The 23626-nt window shown below is 37.0% G+C and overlaps 2 protein-coding genes across 9 annotated transcripts in view; one reads left to right on the top strand and one right to left on the bottom strand.

Annotated features, from left to right (window-relative positions):
• The first annotated feature begins 315 nt into the window (after nt 1-315).
• On the top strand, nt 316-21842 carry RINT1 (RAD50 interactor 1). 6 transcript variants are annotated; one of them, XM_037836434.1, is made up of 15 exons: nt 316-495; nt 1023-1068; nt 6103-6287; nt 8602-8843; nt 12194-12367; nt 12468-12614; nt 13159-13315; nt 15665-15775; nt 15873-16098; nt 16606-16743; nt 17998-18197; nt 18664-18878; nt 19724-19904; nt 19983-20101; nt 21031-21842. In XM_037836434.1, the coding sequence occupies exons 1-15, from the start codon at nt 454-456 to the stop codon at nt 21221-21223; spliced, it is 2376 nt and encodes a 791-aa protein (XP_037692362.1). In that variant the 5' UTR covers nt 316-453; the 3' UTR covers nt 21224-21842. The 6 variants fall into 6 exon arrangements, with proteins under 6 accessions (XP_037692362.1, XP_037692359.1, XP_037692361.1 ...); XM_037836431.1 differs by having other exon boundaries at nt 320-495; nt 6196-6287; XM_037836433.1 differs by having other exon boundaries at nt 364-548.
• EFCAB10 (EF-hand calcium binding domain 10) overlaps nt 2459-23626 on the bottom strand; it is a 56012-nt gene continuing 34844 nt past the window's right edge. Inside the window, exon 4 of one of the 3 annotated variants that reach the window (XM_037836438.1) lies at nt 2459-2917. In XM_037836438.1, coding sequence (XP_037692366.1) covers nt 2878-2917 — 40 coding nt within the window. In that variant the 3' untranslated portion in view covers nt 2459-2877. Of the gene's footprint in view, nt 2918-17219; nt 19895-21333; nt 21416-23626 lie in introns of those variants that run through there. The other 2 variants (XM_037836437.1, XM_037836439.1) reach the window with 2 other exon arrangements.

Raw genomic sequence — 23626 nt, 5'->3', positions numbered from 1 at the left:
TGTATGACTGCGTGGTATGTGAATATATCTCAATAAAATGAATAATAAAAAAAAAATCTAAATGCTTCACAGTGATTTTGTGGTGTGGAGGGAGGGGTATCTTCAAGCTCCATAACTGAGGGCCCTAAGGAAGTAGACAGGGCTTTACTGTGCTTGAAAAGAATGTGACTCCCGCCCGTTCTCTGGAGAGCGTCGGGAACCCGAGGCTGCATCCGCAACTGCCGACTCTGTCCCTGGCCGGCAGGGGGAGGTACGTCGCGCGGCCCGGGGCTGCGCTGACCTGGCCTGTCTAGGCGGAGAGGAAGAAACCAGAGAGACGGCGAGAGGAAGTCTCGGTGGCGCTCAGCGTTGAAGTCTGATCTGGTGTTTCTACCTGGCAACGTCGCTGCCCCAAACCGTATTCCACAGGCCACGCTGGCTGCGCATCAAGCCGAGGACGCGCCCGGAGGCGGGATGCTCGCGGCCGGCGAGATCGCCGAGGCGCCGGCTGTCCCGGTGAGATGTCTGGGGAGGGAACAAGATGAGGTGGCACAGACCTCCCGGCAGAGGTAATCCCGGGGAGATGGCCCTTGTGACCTCGGTAAGGTGGCCCGTGCCACTCCGGTGAGATGGCCCCAGAGTCCCCGGGGAGGTGGCACTGGTGGCTCAGTGAGGTGGCGCAGACCTTCTGAAGGAGGTAGTCCTGGTGAGTGACCCTGCCATCCGGGGAGGTGACTCGGGCGGTCCCGAGGGAGATGGCCCTTGAGCCCTGGTGAGGTGGCATAGATCTCCCGAGGCAGCTGGTCCTGGTGGGGTGGCCCTGGCAGCCCGATGAAGTGGCTCTGGTGGACCGGTGAGATGGCACAGACCTCCCGGGAAGGTGGCCCATTTTGAAGAGGCATTGGACTACCCTGACCCCTCAGGAGGGCCCTAAGGAAGAGGTCTGGGACTGCTCTCCCCACCAGTAGATGCCCTTGGGGAACCCTGCATGAGTTCCACCCAGCGCTAGGGTCTTAATGTGTTTAACCCTCCTCTCCTTTTAGTGCTGCCCTGAAAATGGTGATGAAAGGAAGAACATCGAAGAAAAAAGTAAGCAGGCTCCAAACACCTTAGTTCTTTCTATCAAGCCATCACTCCAAAATTCAACTTTCCAAGGTCCACATCAGAAAAGGGGTCTTACCTCTTTATCTTTTAGATGAGGTGTCTTTTTTCGGTACAATATGATTACATAGTATTAAATACTCATTATGATTATAAACAGTTTTGTCTTAACCTTCTAAAATTGTAAAATGTGGGATGCTTTGGAGATCACTCCCTGACCCCTACTTAGTGCAGGGATTGGTGTGATTTCTGTGGGGTTCTGCCCATCATTCAGGATTCAAAATAACCTGGTTGGGGGTGGGGGGGCTACCTGTGATTTTAATGAAACATCAACTCATTAAGCATTGGGGAATTGGGAGGAGCTAATGATCTAGGAGAGATGACCACCACCTTAGTTGGATTCAAAGGAGTCAAATGATGACTGTTTAGTTGTACTTTTAAACTTCAGTGTATTTTCAATTAAAAATTGGTGTGGGAAGAGCACAGTAGATAATTTGGTATCAGGATCTTGGACTGGATGCAGAAGGGGTAAAAGGTCAATATCTGCCTTTCCATAGGAGAATATGTCAGGATGTGTATGTTTGTCATTTTACTCTCATGAACTAAGCATGGCAGGCTACTGGAAATCAAGGAATCTTCAGTGACTTTTTTTATGCAATTTTATTGAGATATAATCACATAACATACAATAAAAATGTACGATCAGCTGTTCACAGTATCGTTATATAGTTGTGCATTCATCAGTACAATCAAACTTTGAACATTTTCATTATCCAAAAAATAAAAAAAGATTAAAATAAAAAAGAACGATCCAAAACATCCCATTCCCCTCCCCCCATTGTTCATTTACTTTTTTAAATACAGTTTAATTGAGATATATTCACACATCCTACAGTCATCCACAGTGTACAGTTATTCACAGCAACATCATACATTTGTGCATTCATCACCAGAATCAATTTTTGAACCTTTTCGTTACTCCAAAATAAAAATAAAAGCAAAAAAGAACACCTAAATCTTTCCATCCCCTCCATCCCACCCTATTCTTCATCTAATTTTTGTCCCCATTTTTCCACTCATCTGTCCATACACTGGATATAGGGAGTATGAGCCACAAGGTTTTCACAGTCACATAGTTACGCTGTGCAATCTACATAGTTATACAATTGTCTTCAAGAATCAAGGTCACTGGGTTGCAGTTCAACATCTTCATGTATTTCCCTCTAGCCATTCCAACACACTAAAAACTAAAAAGTGATTTATCTATATAGCACATACGAATACCCTCCAGAGTGACCTCTCGACTCCATTTGAAATCTCTCAGCCACTGGAACCTTATTTGTTTCATCTCTCTTCCCTCTTTTGGTCAAGAAGATCCTCTCAGTCCCACAGTACTGGGTCCAGGCTCATTTCCAGGAGTCATTTCCCGCACTGCCAGGGGGATTTCACATCCCTGGGTGTCATGTCCCACATAGCAGGGAGGGTAATGAGTTCATCCTTCAGGGACTTTTGAAGTGAAATTTATTGGGAGAGAAGGGGGGAAAGTATGTAATAGCTATTCTATCAGGCTTTTGGTTCTTCTGATCATGCAAACAGTCTGGAAATGAGTAGTGGTAAGACTCTTGTACCCTTGCACCCATGTTACCTTATGGCCTTTAGGAACAAAGCTTGCCCTTGATATCCCCACTGATATATTCTCTCCCAGAAAGAAAACTCTGAGTAGTCCATAGCATTTCACATTCATAGCCACGCGAACTCTGCTTTTTCCTTGAAGGATTTGAGGATATCACCTTTCAGTCAAACCCTTCCCTTTTGCATCTTTGCCCCATTCAGGTGCCTGGGAAGTAAAACGATAGAGGTTGATTTTAACCTTTGTTCTTGCCTCTGCCTTGGTGGCTAAGTAATAGCTTTGCAATTTGGAGTGCTCTTTACGAAAACACAAGAGAGAGACAAATAAAAACCTTCTGTTTTAGTTTCTTTACCTGCTCAAGCAAATACCATGCAATGGGTTGGCTTAAACAATGAGAATTTATTAGCTTATGGTTTTGAGGCTAAAAGAAAGTCCAAATCAGGGCTATGCTTTCTCCCTGAAGACTGTGGTGTTCTGGGGCTTGGGATGGAGATCCTTGGTCCTTAGCTTGATATGTGGCAAGGTACATGGTGACATCTCCTAGTCTCACCCTTCTCTTCCAGGTTTCCTAGAGGTTCATCTTCTGACTGCTCCCTCTGTGGATTTCTTTTTCTTTGTCTGAATTTCGTTCTCCTTATACAGGACTCCAGTTATAGGATTAAGACCAATCCTGTGTGAGGTGGGCCACACCGTAACTGAAGTAACGTCATCAAAAAGTCATGCTTACAATGGATTCACACCCACAGGAATGCTTTAGGTTTAAGAACATGTTTTTCTGGGGTACATACAGCTAAAAACCACTATACCTTCCAAATCAGCAATGTGCCGTTTTGAAAAATGTCATTTATTAAGAATGTACTATGCTGCATTTAAATGATTATATCAAAAGGGCTTATTTTTTTTTTAATGTGTAGATAGAATTTACTTCTTAAGGTACAGCAACCGTAGCATTCACAAAACATCTTTCCACACAACTCTACCTCTATTTGTCTGCTGATACACCATGTAACTCACTTTTGTTTTATGTAGGATAAATAAGAAAAGAAGACATTTTGACTTCTGTAAATAATAGTGATGGATTTCTGTATTAATAAAGTTTTGGTGCAGACCAGCTAATTCTCATATTTGAAGGGGAAGAAAATATTTTGGGTTAAGAGTCAGGAGACATGGATTTTAGTTCCATTTCCAACCTTTAAGTGTAGCCTGGGGCAAATGTTATAATTTATTTTGTAGTTGGGAAGTTGAGGCATAGATTTATGTTAGTTTCACTTCTACTACCTATTAGTGAGCTTCTGGATCTTATAGCATGCAAACAAGCTTTTAATTCTTATAAGTTTAATAGAACAAAGGAAAATTTTGGGGTTTTTGGGGGGAGAGATGCCAAGTTTACTAAACACACTGGTATATATTGTTAATATTTTCATAAATAATTGAATAATATATTTATATTTTGCATTTAGACAAATCTTTAGGTATTCATATTTACATTTTATCAGAAGTGAAGTTGTTTATAATGAGGTTGATTATACCCTTCTTGCTTTTTTCTCATTGCTATATTCTTAAAACTTTGGATTTTTGGTAAAGAGCTATGAGAGACAGCTCAAAATACATTTGTCTAAAGAACAGAAGTGAATTCTAATCAATATTATTTCCCAGAAGGCTCTGTGTTGTTTCCCCAGCTTCATCACTCAAGCACACACCTTTTGTTTTTTTTTTTTAATCCCCAGGCACTACTCAAATCTAGGAAGGTTAAGCCCTGTTTGTAAAATAATTCAAGTTGTAGACTGAGTAGGGTTGGCCATGTTTAATGTCAGGGAACTTAAAGACTGCACTGTGAAATGAAGTTCGATCCAAAGTTCAAGTTTCCTAAACTTGCCCATGAAGAAGGAAACCATGATTAACCATAAAAGGATAGCTTACACATGGAAACAGATAATTCCAAGGGAAACAACTTTATCTGAGCACACTGTGGTGGTATGGAAGGAGAAAGACATGACATTTAACCCTGGGTCATATCATCCCTCCTTCCTTTGCCAAGAAACTGCTGTGGGTCTTCAGGTTACCCTTGGGTGTAAGGCACAGTCTGAATGCTCCCGTGGCACAGATGGTCAGCAAAGGTGCAGCTAGAGACACTCCGGAAAAGGGGAGCAGTGCTGTTGCTCCACAAATTCAGGACAGTGCAAAATAATTTATTTGCCTTTGAAATGGGTTATGTGTTTATTAGAAACTTTTCTTAAGCATTTTGTTTAAAGAAAAGGTGAATTTAAATAAATATTTAAATCTTGCCTCATTCCACAAAGAATCGGAAGTAAATTTAATTAATTAATTTTGTCTTAATAAATATACTGGATAGTGGAAGAAGGTATAGAAGCTTGCATGGTGAAAAACTGATGTGTGAAATATAAGAAGTGGTCAACTTTCAAGCATAGAAAAAGAAGTGGACTATTTAGGAAACTTTACTACTTGGGATGAGTGCAAAGATACATAGTGTCCCTGCTGTCCCTGGGTACTGTTGGCTTTTAAATGTTGCCTCTGCTACCCTTCTCAAGAAGCGGCTTTAGGGTTCCAAGTCACCTGTGTTTGTCACATTTAATAAGTCCAATGTAAATACTGGTCTGTCTTATTTGCCATGGAAACGGACTCACTTTAGACTGTAGAATGTAAACCTTTGGGTTTTTGCATTTCTTGAATATTCATTCAGTACTTGCATCAAACCATTTTGATTTTTTCATAGTAATTTGTGTTTTCTCTCATTTTTCCTTTTTTTCTGACATAGACATCTTTGTACAATGACATTTGAAGCTTCTAAAATTTCTTTACTCTTAGATAAGGAGCTTTATTCATTGGTAATCCTTTCAAAATTTTTTCATATACTTGAAAGAAAAAAATTTTTTTTAACATGTTAAAGCAGAGTCCTCTTTTGGTGTTAATTCTAGACCATACTATCTAATAATAAGTTGCTTAGACATTATTATAATGTAATAAAAACTGTATCAATAAAATTAGATTCCACATTTTATGTAATAAAATAAACTCTTTAAGACATTAAAGACATTTTCTGGAAAAGCTTAATGATCTCTTTGTGACTGCATCACTATGCAACATTTATTGAAATCTGTGGTTACTAGGTCAGACTTGAGGGATTTTTCCTGAACAAATCCCTTGGACTCACAATTCCTATACTATGAGTTTCCTCAGCTCTTAAGCATTTTGTAGTACTTGATTGGTGGTTTGCTTGGTAGCTATTCATTTGGGTATTTTATGTATATTTATTGTGTTTTCTCTAAATTATTAACTTTTGAAGGTAGATGTACTGTGTTGTATATCTTTTGCATTTCCTTTAATTACATAGTACCTAGTGGTGTTGAGTAATTGTTATTCTTTTATTTTAGATGACATAAATATGATAGTTCTTGTTGGAAGTGAACAAGTAAGTGAAGGTACAGATAATGGTGATCTCTCTTCCTATGTGTCTGCATTCATAGAAAAGGAAGTTGGAACTGACCTTAAATCTTTAAAGAAACTTGATAAACTCATAGAACAGATGACAGAAAGTAAAATGCAGTTAGAAGAACAGGCAAGTATTAAACCTCATTGAAATAATATTGATTATAAGTTTATGTAAACATAATCAGATAAATACAGGAATATAACATTTTAATAATGATTATTTCTGGGTGATTGGATAACAGGTGACATTCATATTTTTCTGTATTTTCCAGTTTTTTTCATATTTTCCATTCAAAAATTTTTTTTTTTTACAATGAACATATATTACTTGAAATAACTTCAAAAATCCAGTGAATGTATTCTTAAACAAACAAAAAAATGGGCCCCTATAACCTGGAAAATGGTGCAGTTTTCAAGGATAAAAGATTTTTATCATGTAACTACTAAATTAGGTTAAGTAAACTCTGTGTGGGTATTTTGGTGTTTTATCCCCAGGTTGCCAGTTTCTTATCTTCTCCCACCTCATCCCATTAAGCTTTCTCAACCTCATGTCTTTCCACCATACCCACTGCTAGCCTTTAAGTTTAGCCTGGCCCTGTCTGCCTTTTCCACTCCTGCATGCAGGTAGTTGTGGGCCCTGTTGGAGGAAATCACCCAGCTGAGTGGATTGATGCCAGCCCAAATCTGTGGTCAGCCATCATGGCTGAGTCTTCAGCCCCACCTGGCAGTCATTCCATGGGACCCGGATTGGCTCCTCTTCTACTCCCCTCAGCTGTTCTTCCAAATTCTCCCCAAGACATCTGCTCTGCTTCTGGCCATTCTACCATTCCTTTTCCTCAAATGAAAAATTGAGGCCATCTAGCATGAATCTGTTGAACCGTTTTACCCCACACTCGGCAAACTTAATTGCAACCATTTTAAACTTTTACTTCAGCAAAAGATCAATATAAGGCCGTCCATATGCCCCAAATCCTACTTGCCAACTCAGTGGACTTGCTTGAGCACATATTTCCATTTTCTCTTTTCTAATTTCATTCTCTGCTCCTCAACCAGTTCTGTCCTCTAGGACATTTACAGGTCTTTCCCTTCAAACTTAAATAAACAAAAAACCTTCCCCTCATTTTTCAGTAGGTGTTAGCTTCCTTTTACTACCAGGCTTCTTCAAAAAGTCATCTTACTTTGTTATCTATCTCCACTTCCTAATTTGCCATTCACTGTTTGACCCATTGTAATTAGGCTTTTTTTTTCCCCAATGGGCCACTGAAAAGCCTGCTGAAGTCCTTATTTGAACTTTAAGTTCAGCAGGTCCAAAAATGTATTGATCTGTCTCTGAAAATAATTCTCCTACCTTGGTTAAGGGAACCCCATCTGTCACTCAAGATGTCACTTGTGACCTGGTCACTCTAAACCTGTCCAGCCTCATCTTCTCTTTGCAGTTCCTTGAACTTGATCCTTTGCTCTCTCTGCTCTTGTTTCTAATCACGACTGAGCTGGCCCTTCTGCTCAAAATGCCATCTCCGTCCATAATTAGTTCCCTGGAAAATTCCCACCTATCCTGCAAAGGTCTCTGCATGAGTTATGAAAGCAGAATTGCCTTGCACCTCAAAATCTCAATACTCAAAGTGTGGGAGCGTGTTAGAAAAACAGGATCTCAGGACCTACTCCAGATCTACCAAGTCCAAATTTGCATATAATGAGAGCTCTAGGTAATCTGTGTGCTTATTCAAGTTTGGGAAGCATTACCTTAGTACACCATTACACCTAGCATATTTCTTTTATTGCATTAATCACTTGGTTGAAATTATTTGCTTACCTCTCTCTCATACCATCCTGAGCTTAAGGGCAAATGCTGTCTTACTTATCTGCATATCCTTAGTACAGTGCCTGGTACAGAGTAACTATCTATTCAATGTTGACTGGATTTTTATTCCTCCATAATATTCTTTGTACTGTATTCTTTGTATATATTTTCCAGTATGCCATAAGAAAAATTCATTTAATAAATACCATATCTGAAGGCATTATCTGGATCTTTTCTTACCAAGTCAGTGGTTTTCAACCTGGACTTAAATTAGAATTGCCTGAGGAAATTTTGCCAAATAGTTCCTTCCCAAACTTTCAGAGCTTCATTTGTTTTTGATGGAGAATAATTAGTAGCTAAAGCATGTAAGTGGTCTCTGGCTGGAACCTCTAAAAGTGCTGAGTCTCGTGATGAAGCATAAGGCAGGTACCAGATGCTTCTTGGACCATTGTGATAGGCCCCCTCCCTGGGCACCTTCATAGAAAGCATTTTATGTTTGGGTTTCAACCTTTCTTTTGAAGTTTTTAATACAATTTAAGACAATTTTCAATTTTATTAGAACAAGCATGTATAGAAAACATTATGAAAATGTTATCTGATGGGTGCTGTTTTGTTTTGTTTTGTTTTTTGGTATGGTCAGGTGTTTACAATTTCATCAGAAATCCCTAAAAGAATTCAGAGTGCTTTAAAAAATGCAGAAGAATCAAAGCAATCCCTTAATCAGCTTCTGGAGCAAGAAAATTATCTCTTTAGCTCCATTAATAGCCATTTGCTGACTGCACAGCCCTGGATGGAAGATCTTGGCTCCATGATTAACCAAATAGAAGAGATTGAACGGCATCTCGCCTACCTAAAATGGATTTCACAAATTGAAGAACTAAGGTAAAATATGCTTCATTGCTCTCATAATTATTATTTCTCTTTGAGGCTTCTGTCCCAAAGAGGCTATGCATGCCATTAAATAATCGAGTTAATTAAAGATGATGATAATGTAATTTTACCAGTTGTTGTGAAAATTGCATTATGATAATGATTCTTTTTCTTTATTGTGAATAAACATAAACTTTTCAGGGAGCTTAATTTGATTTTGAAAGAAAGATCTAAGCAGATTAAAATTTTAAGTCCTATAGTTGTGTTGTAAACATATAATAAACACTATTACTTTTGCCATGTTATAAAAAACCACTCAGTGTTGTAATATTCATGTTTACTTTTATTTTTTAGCAATGGTCACATAATGAAATGGATTGCTTTTTCTATAATTTGAATTTTTTTTTCAGTAGGAAGCATCTAATAAAAGCTACACAGTATTTTTTAGATGAATAACACTGGGTTGTACTACCTATAGATAGAAAATAAAATAAAGTAAGACTTGACTTTGGTACTATTTGAATTGAATACTTATGGTGTATGGTTGATTGTGAATGTCTGAGAATTGCTTTTTCAAACAAATTAAAAAAAGTCAAATTAACATTTACCCACCTAGATTGCCAAATTATGTGGTTTCATGATATGTTCCCCCCACCCCTACCCCTGCTTCAAAATTGTAGTGTACCATCTTTACTCTGTTTTAACTACTCTTGCTTCAAAGCTGTCAGCAACCATTAGGGTTGTCTGGAAGACTTAAGGGAGACAAGTCTTACAAGAGAGAGACTTAGTGTCCCATTTAGAGAGTCCTAAAGTCTCATTTCAAATGTATTATAGTTAGTATATTTTGTTATTTCTTCAAAAGTGTAACACAGTATCTCTTTGTCCTACATGTTTCCCAAAATTTTAAAGGATTTTACATATGAGAAAAATATGAAAATCTTTGTTTTGCATATAGGAGGAGTTTTACATTTAGAGGAAAAGTGATAGCCTGGGATTGTAGTGTTACTAGTGATTCCAGAAATCGACTTAAGCCTTTTAAAGCATCTCATTCTTGTTTAGATAAATTATCTGCAGTGAAGGAATTTTAAACTTTGCCTTATTTTACTTTGTTTCAACTCGCCCTTCTGAAAGAAAACACCAATGAGGGGCAATATTAATAATCTTATTAAGTAAAATAAGTTGTTTAAAAGCCTCACTGTTGTAGGCTAAAGTACTAAATAAACTAAAACAGAACTGTGGTTATTGATAACCTTTTCTGGTATCCGAATTGTTTAAATGAGAAATATGCCTAGGGAATCATATTTGAAATAGAAATTAAACTCATAATCAAGTTGAGCAGTTACTTCTCTCTCTTTTTAATGTGTTCTTTTCTCCTAGGTCTTGTGATCCATCTCTATTTCTACCCTCTAAAGTTCTGTTTTTTATTTTGTAGCACTTTCTCTTTCTTTTTAAGGTAGTTTTCTCTTCTAGAACTAGCATCTTTATACTAGCTGTTTCTTGAATGCCACAGTAAAGCACTGTCACTATGAATGATCCCTATTAGCATGGCTTTTCCTGAGCTCTAAATGTCCTTCCTGCTTCATTGTTGGGGGGTGATCTATTTCAGGAGGTTCATTCCATCCTAGAAAGCAGTACTTCTATATTCTAGGGTTATTTGTACATTTTGAATTCTTTTGTAACATTTGTACATTTCTTAAACATGGTGATCTTTGTTTTAACATAATGCCACACTTAGTTTGGAGTGATAATTCTTCTCTTTGAAGTGAGAAATTAGGGAGAAGTTTTTATAAGGTCCCCTGTTACGATAATAGGCCATAATGCAAAGGGAAAAACCCTATACAGGAGCAGTCACTTTATACATACCCACCATTCAGAATAGGTCCCACAAAGCAGTATCAGTGCCTTAATTGCAGAAATAGTGGATTTGTTGACACCTAATTGGAAAAAAGAGTGTTTTCAATACTCATAATAGCTATAAAGAACAAAATCTGCTGGAAATCTTAATAAAAATGATTAGAAAAGAAGAAAGAAAAATGAGAGGATGAGAGTATAGCCAAAGGGCTTACAGAAATAGAATGATACAAAAATGAGCTTGGTGTTCTTGTTGAGGTCTAAAGCACTGACAGTGGAAAGCAAAAATGGTTCATGGAGGGAAGAGAGGAAAAAGTTGACTACCAGTGCATAGTGGAGTTTGGCAAGGTAGGGATACACATTTCTGTTCTTAAGGAGAACTCTGTGACTACCCCAGGAACACAATTGAAGCAGCACACTGAACCAGGGGAAAGAGTGTCAGCACATCAGTCATCTTCCAGTGCCAGGGCAGGGAGAAGTGGGCATAGCTGCTACAGGAGCTGGGAGTGGAGCACTTGCTTCAGATTTTCTGCAGAGGGTGACCCCTAAACTGAGATTAATTACTGGAAAGGTTACATTTTGTTCCTAATTCTGAGATGGCTTAAGACATGGGATATGTTATTTTTATCAAAAGAAACATTTCATTTTTAAATAAAATGTTTTGATTTTTAAGGGCCAAATATGCAAGCTTGTGGCTCCTGAACTGAATTTGTCCTGAAGACATGTTTTATTTGGCTTGTGTTTTATTAAAGAATTTGATTGGTTTGATTTTACTTGCAAATCTTGATTTCTGGTTTTTCTTGAAAATGTTTTAAGATTTGGCCATTTTGGACCCACACTCCAGCATGGTAACACTTGGCTAGGGCCATAGGATGGGATATGTGCTTTTTTGTTTGCCCTAGTCCCCACCCATTTTGCTTTTCTCATTTACTTGACCTGTCAGACTTTTGTGGGCATTTGAATTTGCTACTCTGGCTTTAGAGCTTACCTTAAATTTTATATGGAACTTCCAATAGTAACTTCACATGGCTAGACACTTAAGTGCCATCTCCTTCAGTTTCCGATAATGTCGGCTGGGCAACATAGATAAAAATCAGTGACTATCAAAAGTTCCTTCTCTGCTGTCCCTCTCAAATTTGAACCTTCCAGATGCTATCTACCTCATTCCCTTAGATTAAGACACTAAAGACTTTTGTAAAATGTAGATGTTATCAGAAATGAGTGGTGCCTCAGGGACCCAAGAAAAATTGGTTCTATTGGAAGGAGTGGGGAGGGAAAGGTGGAGGGGGTGTCCCGAGTATGGGCCTCTGCTCTTAAAAGGATGCTGAATTTGAGGACTCCAAGCTCCCAGAATCACTTGGGTATCAGGTGAAAAAGCCACCTCAGTGTGGTGGTGCATCATTCTTCCTTGGTTGTAACTTTATTTAAAATAAGAGGGAGATGCAGTTTTTCTGAGTTTGGGATTTTTCTGAACAAACTGTCTTTAAAGTTTGCTTTGCTTTGCTTTGCAGTGATAATATTCAGCAGTATCTGATGACCAATAATGTACCAGAAGCAGCCTCAACTCTGGTGTTTATGGCAGAACTTGACATCAAGCTTCAGGAGTCTTCCTGTACTCATCTTCTTGGTTTCATGAGAGCCACTGTTAAATTCTGGCATAAAATTCTCAAGGACAAGCTTACTAGGTAGTGAATTAACTCGTATTTCATGGTAATTGCTTTCAGGTGGATATTTGGTGATCATTATATATTTTACTGAAAAATGTGTGTTACTTTTCTGTTACAGTGATTTTGAAGAAATATTAGCACAGCTTCATTGGCCATTCATTGGACCCCCTCAGTCTCAAACTGGCTTAAGTCGACCAGCCAGTGCTCTGGAAATATATGGTAACCTGGAGACACTATTTTGTCAGCTTCTGAAACTACAAACCTCGTATCTTTGTTGGAGTTGAAAATTTACTAAAATGTCTTTTTTTGAAAGTGATTTTGTGTCTAGATAGTAAAACCTTTTGAAAGTGGCCAAGAAGACAAATGGGAGCCCTGGGTTTGAATTTCACCTATATATGCCCATCAAATAGTGTACTGTTCTCTTTCAAAGTGAATTGCATGTGGTGGGAGGACCGTGAGGAAGATTCCTGAAATACATGACTTACTTAGGTTTGTAGCACACATAGCTCACTTGGGATAATAGAAAAAATGGGCAGTTGGGAAGAAAGCCCTGTACTTTCTTTGTAATCATAAAATGATTATTTGTCTATTTCCCTATTTAGTACTATCATTCTTTATGTTAGAAAAGACAGATTAATTCTGGTAACTTAACTTTTGTGGTGCCTTTTTTCACTGAAATAATATTTAATGTAAAGTTAGATTACATAGTATATTATTATAATTAACTTTACTTAGTACCTGATAAATTTGTTGGAAAAGCCTATTTTGTGTGTATGGTTTTCACTTTTTCCTTGACTTGACTATGTCAGAGATGTATTACTGACTGAGCCAAAACAACTCCCAGAAAAATACTCTCTTCCTGCCTCCCCTTCTATCATCCTGCCCATCCAGATTATGCTGACTCCCCTTCAGAAGAGGTTCAGATATCACTTCAGAGGGAACCGACAGACTAACCTCATAAGCAAGGTGTGCTTTGTCAACCCTTATCCTTGGTTTTTATTAGTAAATGTTAAAGATTTCTATACTTTCACTGGTTTAAGTTAAAATTGGATTTATTCACATTTCTGGTTTTTTCTCAAAAGAGTTAAATTCTTATCCTGTTGTTGTCCCTTATAGATATATTTTGAGACTATGTTGATATGTTGTACGAGTCGACTCACTCATTAGCACATCATCTGACCAATTTCTCAAGTGTCCCCTTGGGTGTGCATTTGCTGTGGCAGTTTTCACAACTGTATCTACATGTGTTTCCCTGTGCAAATTGCCTTTTCAGGTTTATAAATATTTCAGAAAGAGAAGTGAAAGTCAAAAGATAGTAGAACATTAACTTTTGAATAGAGGTGCCAAAGCTAAGATTTGCAGCCATGCAAGTGAATAAATGATGGAAATGTTTAATTTGACCTGGAAAACAATTATATCCAACTGTTTCCAATGAAATTTGTTGCTAATTATAACCTCCAGGTTTGCTGGGGGATGAATACTATTTTGTTTATCCTTGAGTTTCGCTATATCTAATGCAGGGCACTTAGCAGGTGTTCAGTAAGTGTTTTGAATTAAATGTAATTAAGTGCCAGAAAGCACCAGGAATTGTATGTATCATATATGAATTGACTTGTAGGCTTTATGGAATTCCAAAGGAATCAAGGGATAGGCAATTACATGTGCAAAGGAAGGACTTAGTGGCAATGGGCTTCTGGTTGTTAAATTCCACTTGTTCTTTTCTACTTTATGGATGGGAGAGAAGTGTAGAACCAGTTAGTAAGTTGTGAGATGAAGCAATTAACCTAAAATTGTAGAGAGGCAGTAATAATTTGAGGTAAGGAAATTGTGAGTTATGTTCGCTGCCTTTTTTTTTTTTTTTTAAGTCTTCATTTTATTGAGATATATTCACATACCACGCAGTCATACAAAACAAATCGTACTTTCGATTGTTTACAGTACCATTACATAGTGGTACATTCATCACCCAAATCAATCCCTGGCACCTTCATTAGCACACACACAAAAATAACAAGAATAATAATTAGAGTGAAAAAGAGCAATTGAAGTAAAAAAGAACACTGGGTACCTTTGTCTGTTTGTTTCCTTCCCCTATTTTTCTACTCATCCATCCATAAACTAGACAAAGTGGAGTGTGGTCCTTATGGCTTTCCCAATCCCATTGTCACCCCTCATAAGCTACATTTTTATACAACTGTCTTCGAGATTCATGGGTTCTGGGTTGTAGTTTGATAGTTTCAGGTATCCACCACCAGCTACCCCAATTCATTAGAACCTAAAAAGGGTTGTCTAAAGTGTGCATAAGAGTGCCCACCAGAGTGACCTCTCGGCTCCTTTTGGAATCTCTCTGCCACTGAAGCTTATTTCATTTCCTTTCACATCCCCCTTTTGGTCAAGAAGATGTTCTCCGTCCCACGATGCCAGGTCTACATTCCTCCCCGGGAGTCGTATTCCACGTTGCCAGGGAGATTCACTCCCCTGGGTGTCTGATCCCACATAGAGGGGAGGGCAGTGATTTCACCTTTCAAGTTGGCTTAGCTAGAGAGACAGGGCCACATCTGAGCAACAAAGAGGCATTCGGGAGGAGGCTCTTAGGCACAACCATAGGGAGGCCTAGCCTCTCCTTTTCGCTGCTTTTTAAAGTATGATCCCAACTGTCCTGGCACTCTGACAGCAAGCCTAAACTGTGCAGCCTTGAGAATAGAGACTGTCTTATGCATCTTTGTATTCCAGCATCTAGCACACTACAGGGATTAACCGTTCAGTAAATATTTCTGAATTCCTGTCCAACAAACTTGGGAAAGTGTTACAGAATCCTCTTTAGGGACAATTAAATGGTGCACACCTACATTTTCTTTTCTACAATTATATCTGTTTTGAGGCATGTGCATTTTTTGTAATACAGACCAAATATTTTTTTTCTTAATTTACCTTTTGAAAAGAAAAAGCAGAAGAAAATAATCTTTTAAAATTATTTTGTAAATGCTACTTCAGAACAAATAATTTCAAAGCCAGCAGTTCATTGTAACACTCATCATTTTATATACTACTAAACTAGGCTATAACTATATGTGGTGTTGTAAATGTATGAATTTGTTGACTTAAGTCATGTTTTTGGAATTTGTTGGGAATACACTGAGATTCATTAAGCCTTGCATGAATTCAAAATTCAGAGTAGAAATTGTACTCTTACATATATGTGGAATTTTTAGTTTATTTTTTGAGTGCTGTATACAGTTAAATAGAGCCAGTTAATTGCAACTTTCTAGTTGGAATGACTTTTCAGATTTCAAATTATTTTACTTTCTTCCTTAGCCTGAGTGGTACCTGGCTCAGGTACTTATGTGGATTGGAAATCACACTCAATTTCTGGATGAGAAGATTCAGCCAATTTTAGACAAAGTAGGCTCTTCAGTAAATGCAAGGGTAAGCAACTAGTCTTAAGCATTTCAGTTTTAGAGTTGTGTGTGTAGATGAATTAACTTTGTCATTTATACTCTTCTTGCTTCTGTATTTCTTTTAGCTTGAATTTTCTCGGGGCCTTATGATGCTGGTTCTTGAGAAGTTAGCTACTGATATTCCTTCTCTGCTCTATGATGACAATCTCTTCTGTCACTTGGTGGATGAGGTGCTTCTGTTTGAGAGGGAACTACATAGTGTATATTACTATCCTAGCACTTTTGCCAGTTGTATGCATATTCTATCAGAGGAAACATGTTTTCAGAGATGGTTGACTGTGGAAAGAAAATGTAAGTGCCAATGTGGTTATAGGGTGGGAAGAGATATCTGGTTTTGTGCATAAACATTTTTGGTGTTTTTCTTCTCCAGCTCTGGGTAGGAACTAGAGCCATCTAAACTTTTCTTGGTCAGGGTTTATCAAGTTGCCTTCAGAGATCATTCATTTTCTTTCCATCAAACTTTGGTTTTTCCTGGAATTACACTCCATTTTTAGAGAGGAGAATTCAAGCCAACAGGGTGTGTAACTTTTATAGATTTTACATATAATATTTCTGCTCTTGGTACAATCTTTTTGGAATGTAGCTTATTAATCAATATAACTTTTGAAGATTTGGGGGAGGAAAGTTAAGATGTCTTGTTTAACTCTAAAATAGGGCATATTAAATATAGTGCAACTTAGTGGGAGGTTGTGTTTATTTCTTATAGAAAAGTCATTGTTCCTAAAAAAATCGTGAGTTGAAAAGTTGGGAATGACTGTTAACTATTTAATTGACATAATTCTTTTTTCTGCAAATCAGTTGCTCTTCAAAAAATGGACTCAATGCTTTCATCAGAAGCTGCCTGGGTATCTCAATATAAGGATATCACTGATGTGGATGAAATGAAAGTTCCAGACTGTGCAGAAACTTTTATGACTCTACTCTTGGTTATAACTGGTAAGTATAAGTCTTTTAAGATATGACGTTGTTTTAAAAATGGACTTCTCATGTGGTATTTTTTCATGTGGTTCAAGAAATTAATAATACTTAGTAGTTATTATAATATCTTCATATTCAGTTTCTATTTTGGCAGAAATCTAGCACAGTATTCTAGCTTTGGGTTGTTTAATAATTTAAGTAAGAACTTAAACAGTATACATGAGGAAAAAAACTCCTGAATTGTTTTACATAGAAGTAATTAAATAAGAATTTAATTTCATCACCTGAACTCTCCTGCCATTCAGCTTTTTAAGTATTTTCAGTAAATGGTTAATTTTTAAATATTTTAAATATTATAATATTTTATAAATTTTAAATATTATTAAATTTTAAATACTATTTTCTTGGCCATGATTTTTATCAAAGACTGAAGAAGACAGTAAAAGTAGCTTTCAGGTGCAGGAATTTTCTGGCCAGCGGGAGCATAACCCTTTGTTGTCTGCAGCCATCTGCATTGCCCCATTGCAGGCCTGCTGGTTCTCCAGGAACCACTGGGCCTTTTTTGCCACCATTGTTCCCTGTCCTGTCTATTGCTTGGGCCTGCAGAGTAACTTGAAGAAATGCCATTCTGGCCAAATCAGTAAATAATTCCACATTCTTAACTGCAAGAAAAATATGAAAAACACTAAAGCACAAGAAAATTAAAATTAAGACACTCATGTGTCTTTCAAGAACTTTTTATTAGGGAAATTTTCAAACATACCCCCAAGTACAGAGAATAATATAATAAACACTCAGGTACCTGTTACCCAAGTTCGAAACAATTATCCCTTTTCTGTTATAAATTTTTCTCCTTGACTTTTTCCCCCCAGCATATTTTAAAGAAAATTTCAGACATTATATTTCACCTAAAAATTCTTAAGTATCTCTTTCAATCTATCATATTTCCTCTTCCTTTTTTTAAAAATGGTATTTATTTGTTGAAGAAACTGTGTCATTATTGTATATATTTCTCATATGCCTTTTTTAAAAATTAAGGTATAATTTATATACAGTGAAATGCACAGTTCTTAAGTGTACAGTTCATTGGGTTTTGACAAATCCATATATTTGTGAAACCCATGTCCTTAAAGAGTTTAGAAATAGACCTATACTTGAATGGTCAACTGATTTTCAACAAAGGCACTGAAGCAGTTCGGTGGGGGAAAACCTATAACTACATCATGGATGGTACCAAAAATCTTCACATGTCTTTTTAACGTTCTTTAACAGACAGGTACAAAAACCTTCCCACAGCTTCCCGAAAGCTGCAGTTCCTGGAGTTACAGAAGGACTTAGTAGATGATTTTAGGATACGATTAACTCAGGTGATGAAAGAAGAGACTAGAGCTTCCCTTGGCTTTCGATACTGTGCAATTCTTAATGCTGTTAACTACATCGCAACAGTACTAGCAGATTGGGCTGACAATGTTGTAAGTTAATGTATTTTTATACTAAATCATACATTAGAAGTTTGGACTATTTTACCCTTTTTATTTTTTAACTTACTATTTTACCTTTTAAAACTTTAAATGTATTGCCTAAATTTAGGAGGTGGTATTAAAGTACACATTTTTTCAATCAGAAATCCCAAATGGCTAAGTAATCCTGATATTTTAATGTATTTAATCAATAGAAAAGAAAGTCAACTTTCATAAGACAGAAAGTAGATGAGTGGTTGCCTAGGGCTGGATAGGGGTTGTGGTGCTGGTCATGGGGGTTGACAGCTAAGCGGTGTGGGGTTTCCTTTTGGAGTAAGTGAAAATGTTCTAGAATTGACTGTGATGATGGTTACACAACTCTGTGAATATATTAAAAAGCAACTGAATTGTATACTTTGAATGGGAGAATTGTATGGTATATGGAGTAATATACATGTTAGTGTGTTTTTGTTTCCAGTTCTTTCTACAGCTTCAACAGGCAGCATTAGAGGTCTTTGCAGAGAGTAATACTCTCAGTAAACTACAGCTGGGACAACTAGCCTCTATGGAGAGCTCGGTCTTTGATGACATGATTAACCTCTTAGAGCGCTTAAAGCATGACATGTTAGCCCGTCAGGTAGACCATGTTTTTAGAGAAGTTAAAGATGCTGCAAAATTGTATAAAAAAGAAAGGTGAGTCCTCTATATTTTCTTGTAAGTCAGCTCTTAACTCCAGTTTGGTAAAAGTTAAAAGCTGGTACATGCAGTCAGATTTCTAAGATGTCTAGATAGCATAGGGTTTGGCCTTTTGTACTCCAAAAACTTTGAACAGTTTCTGATGGAAATATTTATTCTTTCAGATCTTCTTAATCAGAATAAATTGATCATAATTTAACCTTCATATGTGTTTGTTAATATAGAGAGCTGTTGTGTAATCTGGGGTTGAATGACTTAGCCTTTCACCCATTTTACAAAATAAGGTGCTCCCACTGTACTCTGTGCATGCTTGCATCATACAATTTATTCCAGTACCATAACCGCCTGTGGACACCTCTGAAACTTCCAGCAGATCATGAGCTCCCTGAGAGCAGGCAATGCCTATCTGTTCTATCACAGTGCCACAGAGTACTTCCAAATCAGTTTGGAAGTGATATTAATCCCCATTGTTTTTACTGGAAATTAGAGCATAATATTAGCTGATGTCTTAAATGCTAATACATTTTACATTTTAACTGTTTTATAATTACATTATCAACAAATCATATGAAAATTTGGGGGGATTGGTTTCTTGAAATTTTTATCTATCATCCTCATATTAAATAAGTAAGTGATTGAGAGCTAAAATGTTAAATATAGGTACATTTGTTTTCTGTTAGCCCTGTACCTTTTTTTCTTCTCCAAAATACACCAAGACTGTTTAAACACAGTATACTTCCCAACATTTAAAATGAGTTATATCTTTAAAAATATGCGGTGATTAAAAATTTTATAGTAAAAGTTACTATGCTTCAGGCTATGCTGTTTTTGTTTTTTTTCAGGTGGCTGTCCTTGCCATCTCAGTCAGAGCAGGCAGTCATGTCCTTGTCCAGTTCGGCTTGTCCCTTATTGCTTACAATACGAGACCGTTTACTTCAATTGGAGCAGCAGCTTTGTTTCTCCTTATTTAAAATTTTCTGGCAAATGCTTGTAGAGAAGCTGGATATATACATCTACCAAGAAGTAAGAGTAAACTATATTATTGGGCTGTGATGCTAAAGGCAACTGGTATATCATCATAAGAATTTTTCTTTGTTTCAGATAATTCTTGCTAATCACTTCAATGAAGGAGGAGCAGCTCAGTTGCAGTTTGATATGACTCGGAATCTTTTCCCTTTGTTTTCCCATTATTGCAAGAGACCAGAAAATTATTTTAAGCAGTAAGCTCAATATTTAACTATTAATATTGGTGTATCAAATTGTTAGAAGAATTTAATTTTTTTTAAAAACTGTAGGGCCCCAAGGATGTTTGGTGGAGTACGTATAGAATCAGTTAAAAATGTTAAAACATTCATTTCATATCTGTGGATGTCTGGTGCACAGTACTAAGCACAATGGGGAAACTAAAATAGTACAAGCTGTGACCCATGACCTCAAGGAGTATACCAGAACTGGATATAAAGTATATCTTGGGCTTTGTTTTCTACCATTTGGTTTAACACTCCTATTAGATTATTACTGAGAGATAAAATAGAAAATGGGAGCAAGTACAGTTCTGCCATATTCAATAAATATAAGAAATTACAAATATTGTTTAGTAACTGAAGGAAATTTGGTTTCTAAAACATTTGATATTAATTTTGGTTTAAATGTTACTATAAGTGTAGTAAGAATTAGTATTTTTCAGAATTTGTTGGGTTGAACTTTAAATTATTTAGTGGTTTCTGAGATTATAAAGTATTCCTTTTACACATATAAATGGAAAATTATTTTTGCTCATTTCATTAAGATATTTGACTATTTCTAGTTATTTTAGTATTCTATATTTCTGCTCCTTTCATTCTATCCCTTAATTAAAGTCTAGCTATATTTAGTAGCTAAATAGACTGGTATCCAGCAATTATTTAGGGTAGTAATGATGCATAATGAAAACAGTGCTTCTCTTATCTTGTAGTAATCTAATGAAATAAAACTAATAGTTTAACACATTAAAAAAGCCAAATAATAGATCCACAGATAAATTTTTTAGAGGACATATGGACAACCTGTGCAGGCAAGATGTTTACTTTTTCAAAGTGAAATTGTTATAGGACAATATGAGTGATATAGATATTGGAGAGTTCATTTCCTTCCTTTTTTTTTTAAACAGTGTGAAAGAAGCCTGTATTATCTTGAATTTGAACATTGGTTCTGCCCTACTTCTGAAAGATGTACTACAGTCAGCTTCAGGGCAACCTCCTGCCACAGCAGCATTAAATGAAGTTGGAATATACAAACTGGCTCAACAAGATGTTGAGATTCTACTTAATCTGAGGACAAACTGGCCTAATACTGGAAGATAATGCAAGTCTTTAAGGGAAGTCTTTTGTGTTTGTTTGTTTGTTGAACAAAGAGGAAGCCAACTGGATTTCAAGATATACGATGAAGTTCTATATTAATGGAACTGCACAACTAAAACTTTCACAGAATCATTTATTATCTTGGACTTAAGGTGTTATTAAAATGCCGACCATATTTCATGAGTCCTCCTGTTCCTAAGAAAACAAAAACATAAAACTCAGAAATTATGAAAACTCAGAATAATTCTATTTACAAATATAAATGCTGAGTCTGTTGGAAAAAATACAAAAGTATAGATAATAAATTATAACCAACTTTCAGTTTCCTGTACTAATTAAAAGAAACTCTGTCAGTAATATATAGTGAATAAATTAAAAAAATGATTTTAGAATCATGTATCTGGTATGGGAATTCACTGTATTTATATAAGAAAACACAGAATGAAAATGATAACTAAGGTAGAATTGCTCTTCATTTGTCAGAAAAGTTGTCTCATTTAAAATATTTCCTAGTTCCATTCCATGTGATAGTAGGCAACATTTTCTTTCTGGATGAAACATTTCAGGCCAGAGCAATCTGCCTCACCCTTTCTTCTGGGATACAGAATGTAAATTTTTTTTTTTTTTTAGGGTTGGCTCCTGCCTTTATTTATTTATTTATTTATTTATTTATTTATTTATTTAATCATCATTTTAATGAGATATATTCACATACCACGCAGTCTTACAAAACAAATCGTACTTTCGATTGTTTACAGTACCATTACATAGTTGTACATTCATCACCTAAATCAATCCCTGACACCTACATTAGCACACACACAAAAATAACAAGAATAATAATTAGAGTGAAAAAGAGCAATTGAAGTAAAAAAGAACACTGGGTACCTTTGTCTGTTTGTTTCCTTCCCCTATTTTTCTACTCATCCATCTATAAACTAGACAAAGTGGAGTGTGGTCCTTATGGCTTTCCCAATCCCATTGACACCCCTCATAAGCTACATTTTTATACAACTGTCTTCGAGATTCATGGGTTCTGGGTTGTAGTTTGATAGTTTCAGGTATCCACCACCAGCTACCCCAATTCTTTAGAACCTAAAAAGGGTTGTCTAAAGTGTGCGTAAGAGTGCCCACCAGAGTGACCTCTCGGCTCCTTTTAGAATCTCTCTGCCACTGAAGCTTATTTCATTTCCTTTCACATCCTTTGGTCAAGAAGATGTTCTCCGTCCCACGATGCTGGGTCTACATTCCTCCCCGGGAGTCATATTCCACGTTGCCAGGGAGATTCACTCCCCTGGGTGTCTGATCCCACGTAGGGGGGAGGGCAGTGATTTCACCTTTCAAGTTGGCTTAGCCAGAGTGAGAGGGCCACATCTGAGCAACAAAGAGGCATTCAGGAGGAGACTCTTAGGCACAAATATAGGGAGGCCTAGCCTCTCCTTTGCAGCAACCGTCTTCCCAAGGGTAAAACTTATGGTAGAGGGCTCAACCCATCAAACCACCAGTCCCCTATGTCTGTGGTCATGTTAGCAACCATGGAGGTGGGGTAGGCGAATACCCCTGCATTCTCCACAGGCTCCTCAAGGGGGCACTACATCATTTTTTTTCCTTGTTTTTCTTTCTTTCTTTCTTTTTTTTAACTTTCCCTTCTTTTTTAAATCAACTGTATGAAAAAAAAAGTTAAAAAGAAAACAAACATACAATAAAAGAACATTTCAAAGAGACCATAACAAGGGAGTAAGAAAAAGACAACTAACCTAAGATAACTGCTTAACTTCCACCATGTTCCTACTTTACCCCAAGAAAGTTACATAATATAGCAACCTTTCTGTGAACTTGTTCCTACTATATCCATCAGAAATTAACAGACCATAGTCATTTCTGGGCATCCCCAGAACGTTAAATAGCTTATCTGTTCTTCTTGGAATATTGTTCCCCCTTCCTTAATTGCTCTCTACTGCTAGTTCCCCTACATTCTACATTATAAACCATTTGTTTTACATTTTTCAAAGTTCACATTAGTGGTAGCATATAATATTTCTGTTTTTGTGCCTGGCTTATTTCACTCAGCATTATGTCTTCAAGGTTCATCCATGTTGTCATATGTTTCACGAGATCGTTCCTTCTTACTGCCGCGTAGTATTCCATCATTTGTATATACCACATTTTCTTTATCCACTCATCTGTTGAAGGACATTTGGGTTGTTTCCATCTCTTGGCAATTGTGAATAATGCTGCTATGAACATTGGCGTGCAGATATCTGTTCGTGTCACTGCTTTCCGATCTTCCGGGTATATACCGAGAAGTGCAATCGCTGGATCGAATGGTAGCTCTATATCTAGTTTTCTAAGGAACTGCCAGACTGACTTCCAGAGTGGCTGAACCATTATACAGTCCCACCAACA

This window comes from Choloepus didactylus, chromosome 5 (assembly GCF_015220235.1).
Source record: "Choloepus didactylus isolate mChoDid1 chromosome 5, mChoDid1.pri, whole genome shotgun sequence".
Classification (NCBI taxonomy): domain Eukaryota; kingdom Metazoa; phylum Chordata; class Mammalia; order Pilosa; family Megalonychidae; genus Choloepus; species Choloepus didactylus.
Note: the sequence above shows the minus strand (reverse complement) of the source record. Positions and strands in the feature narration are given on the sequence as shown.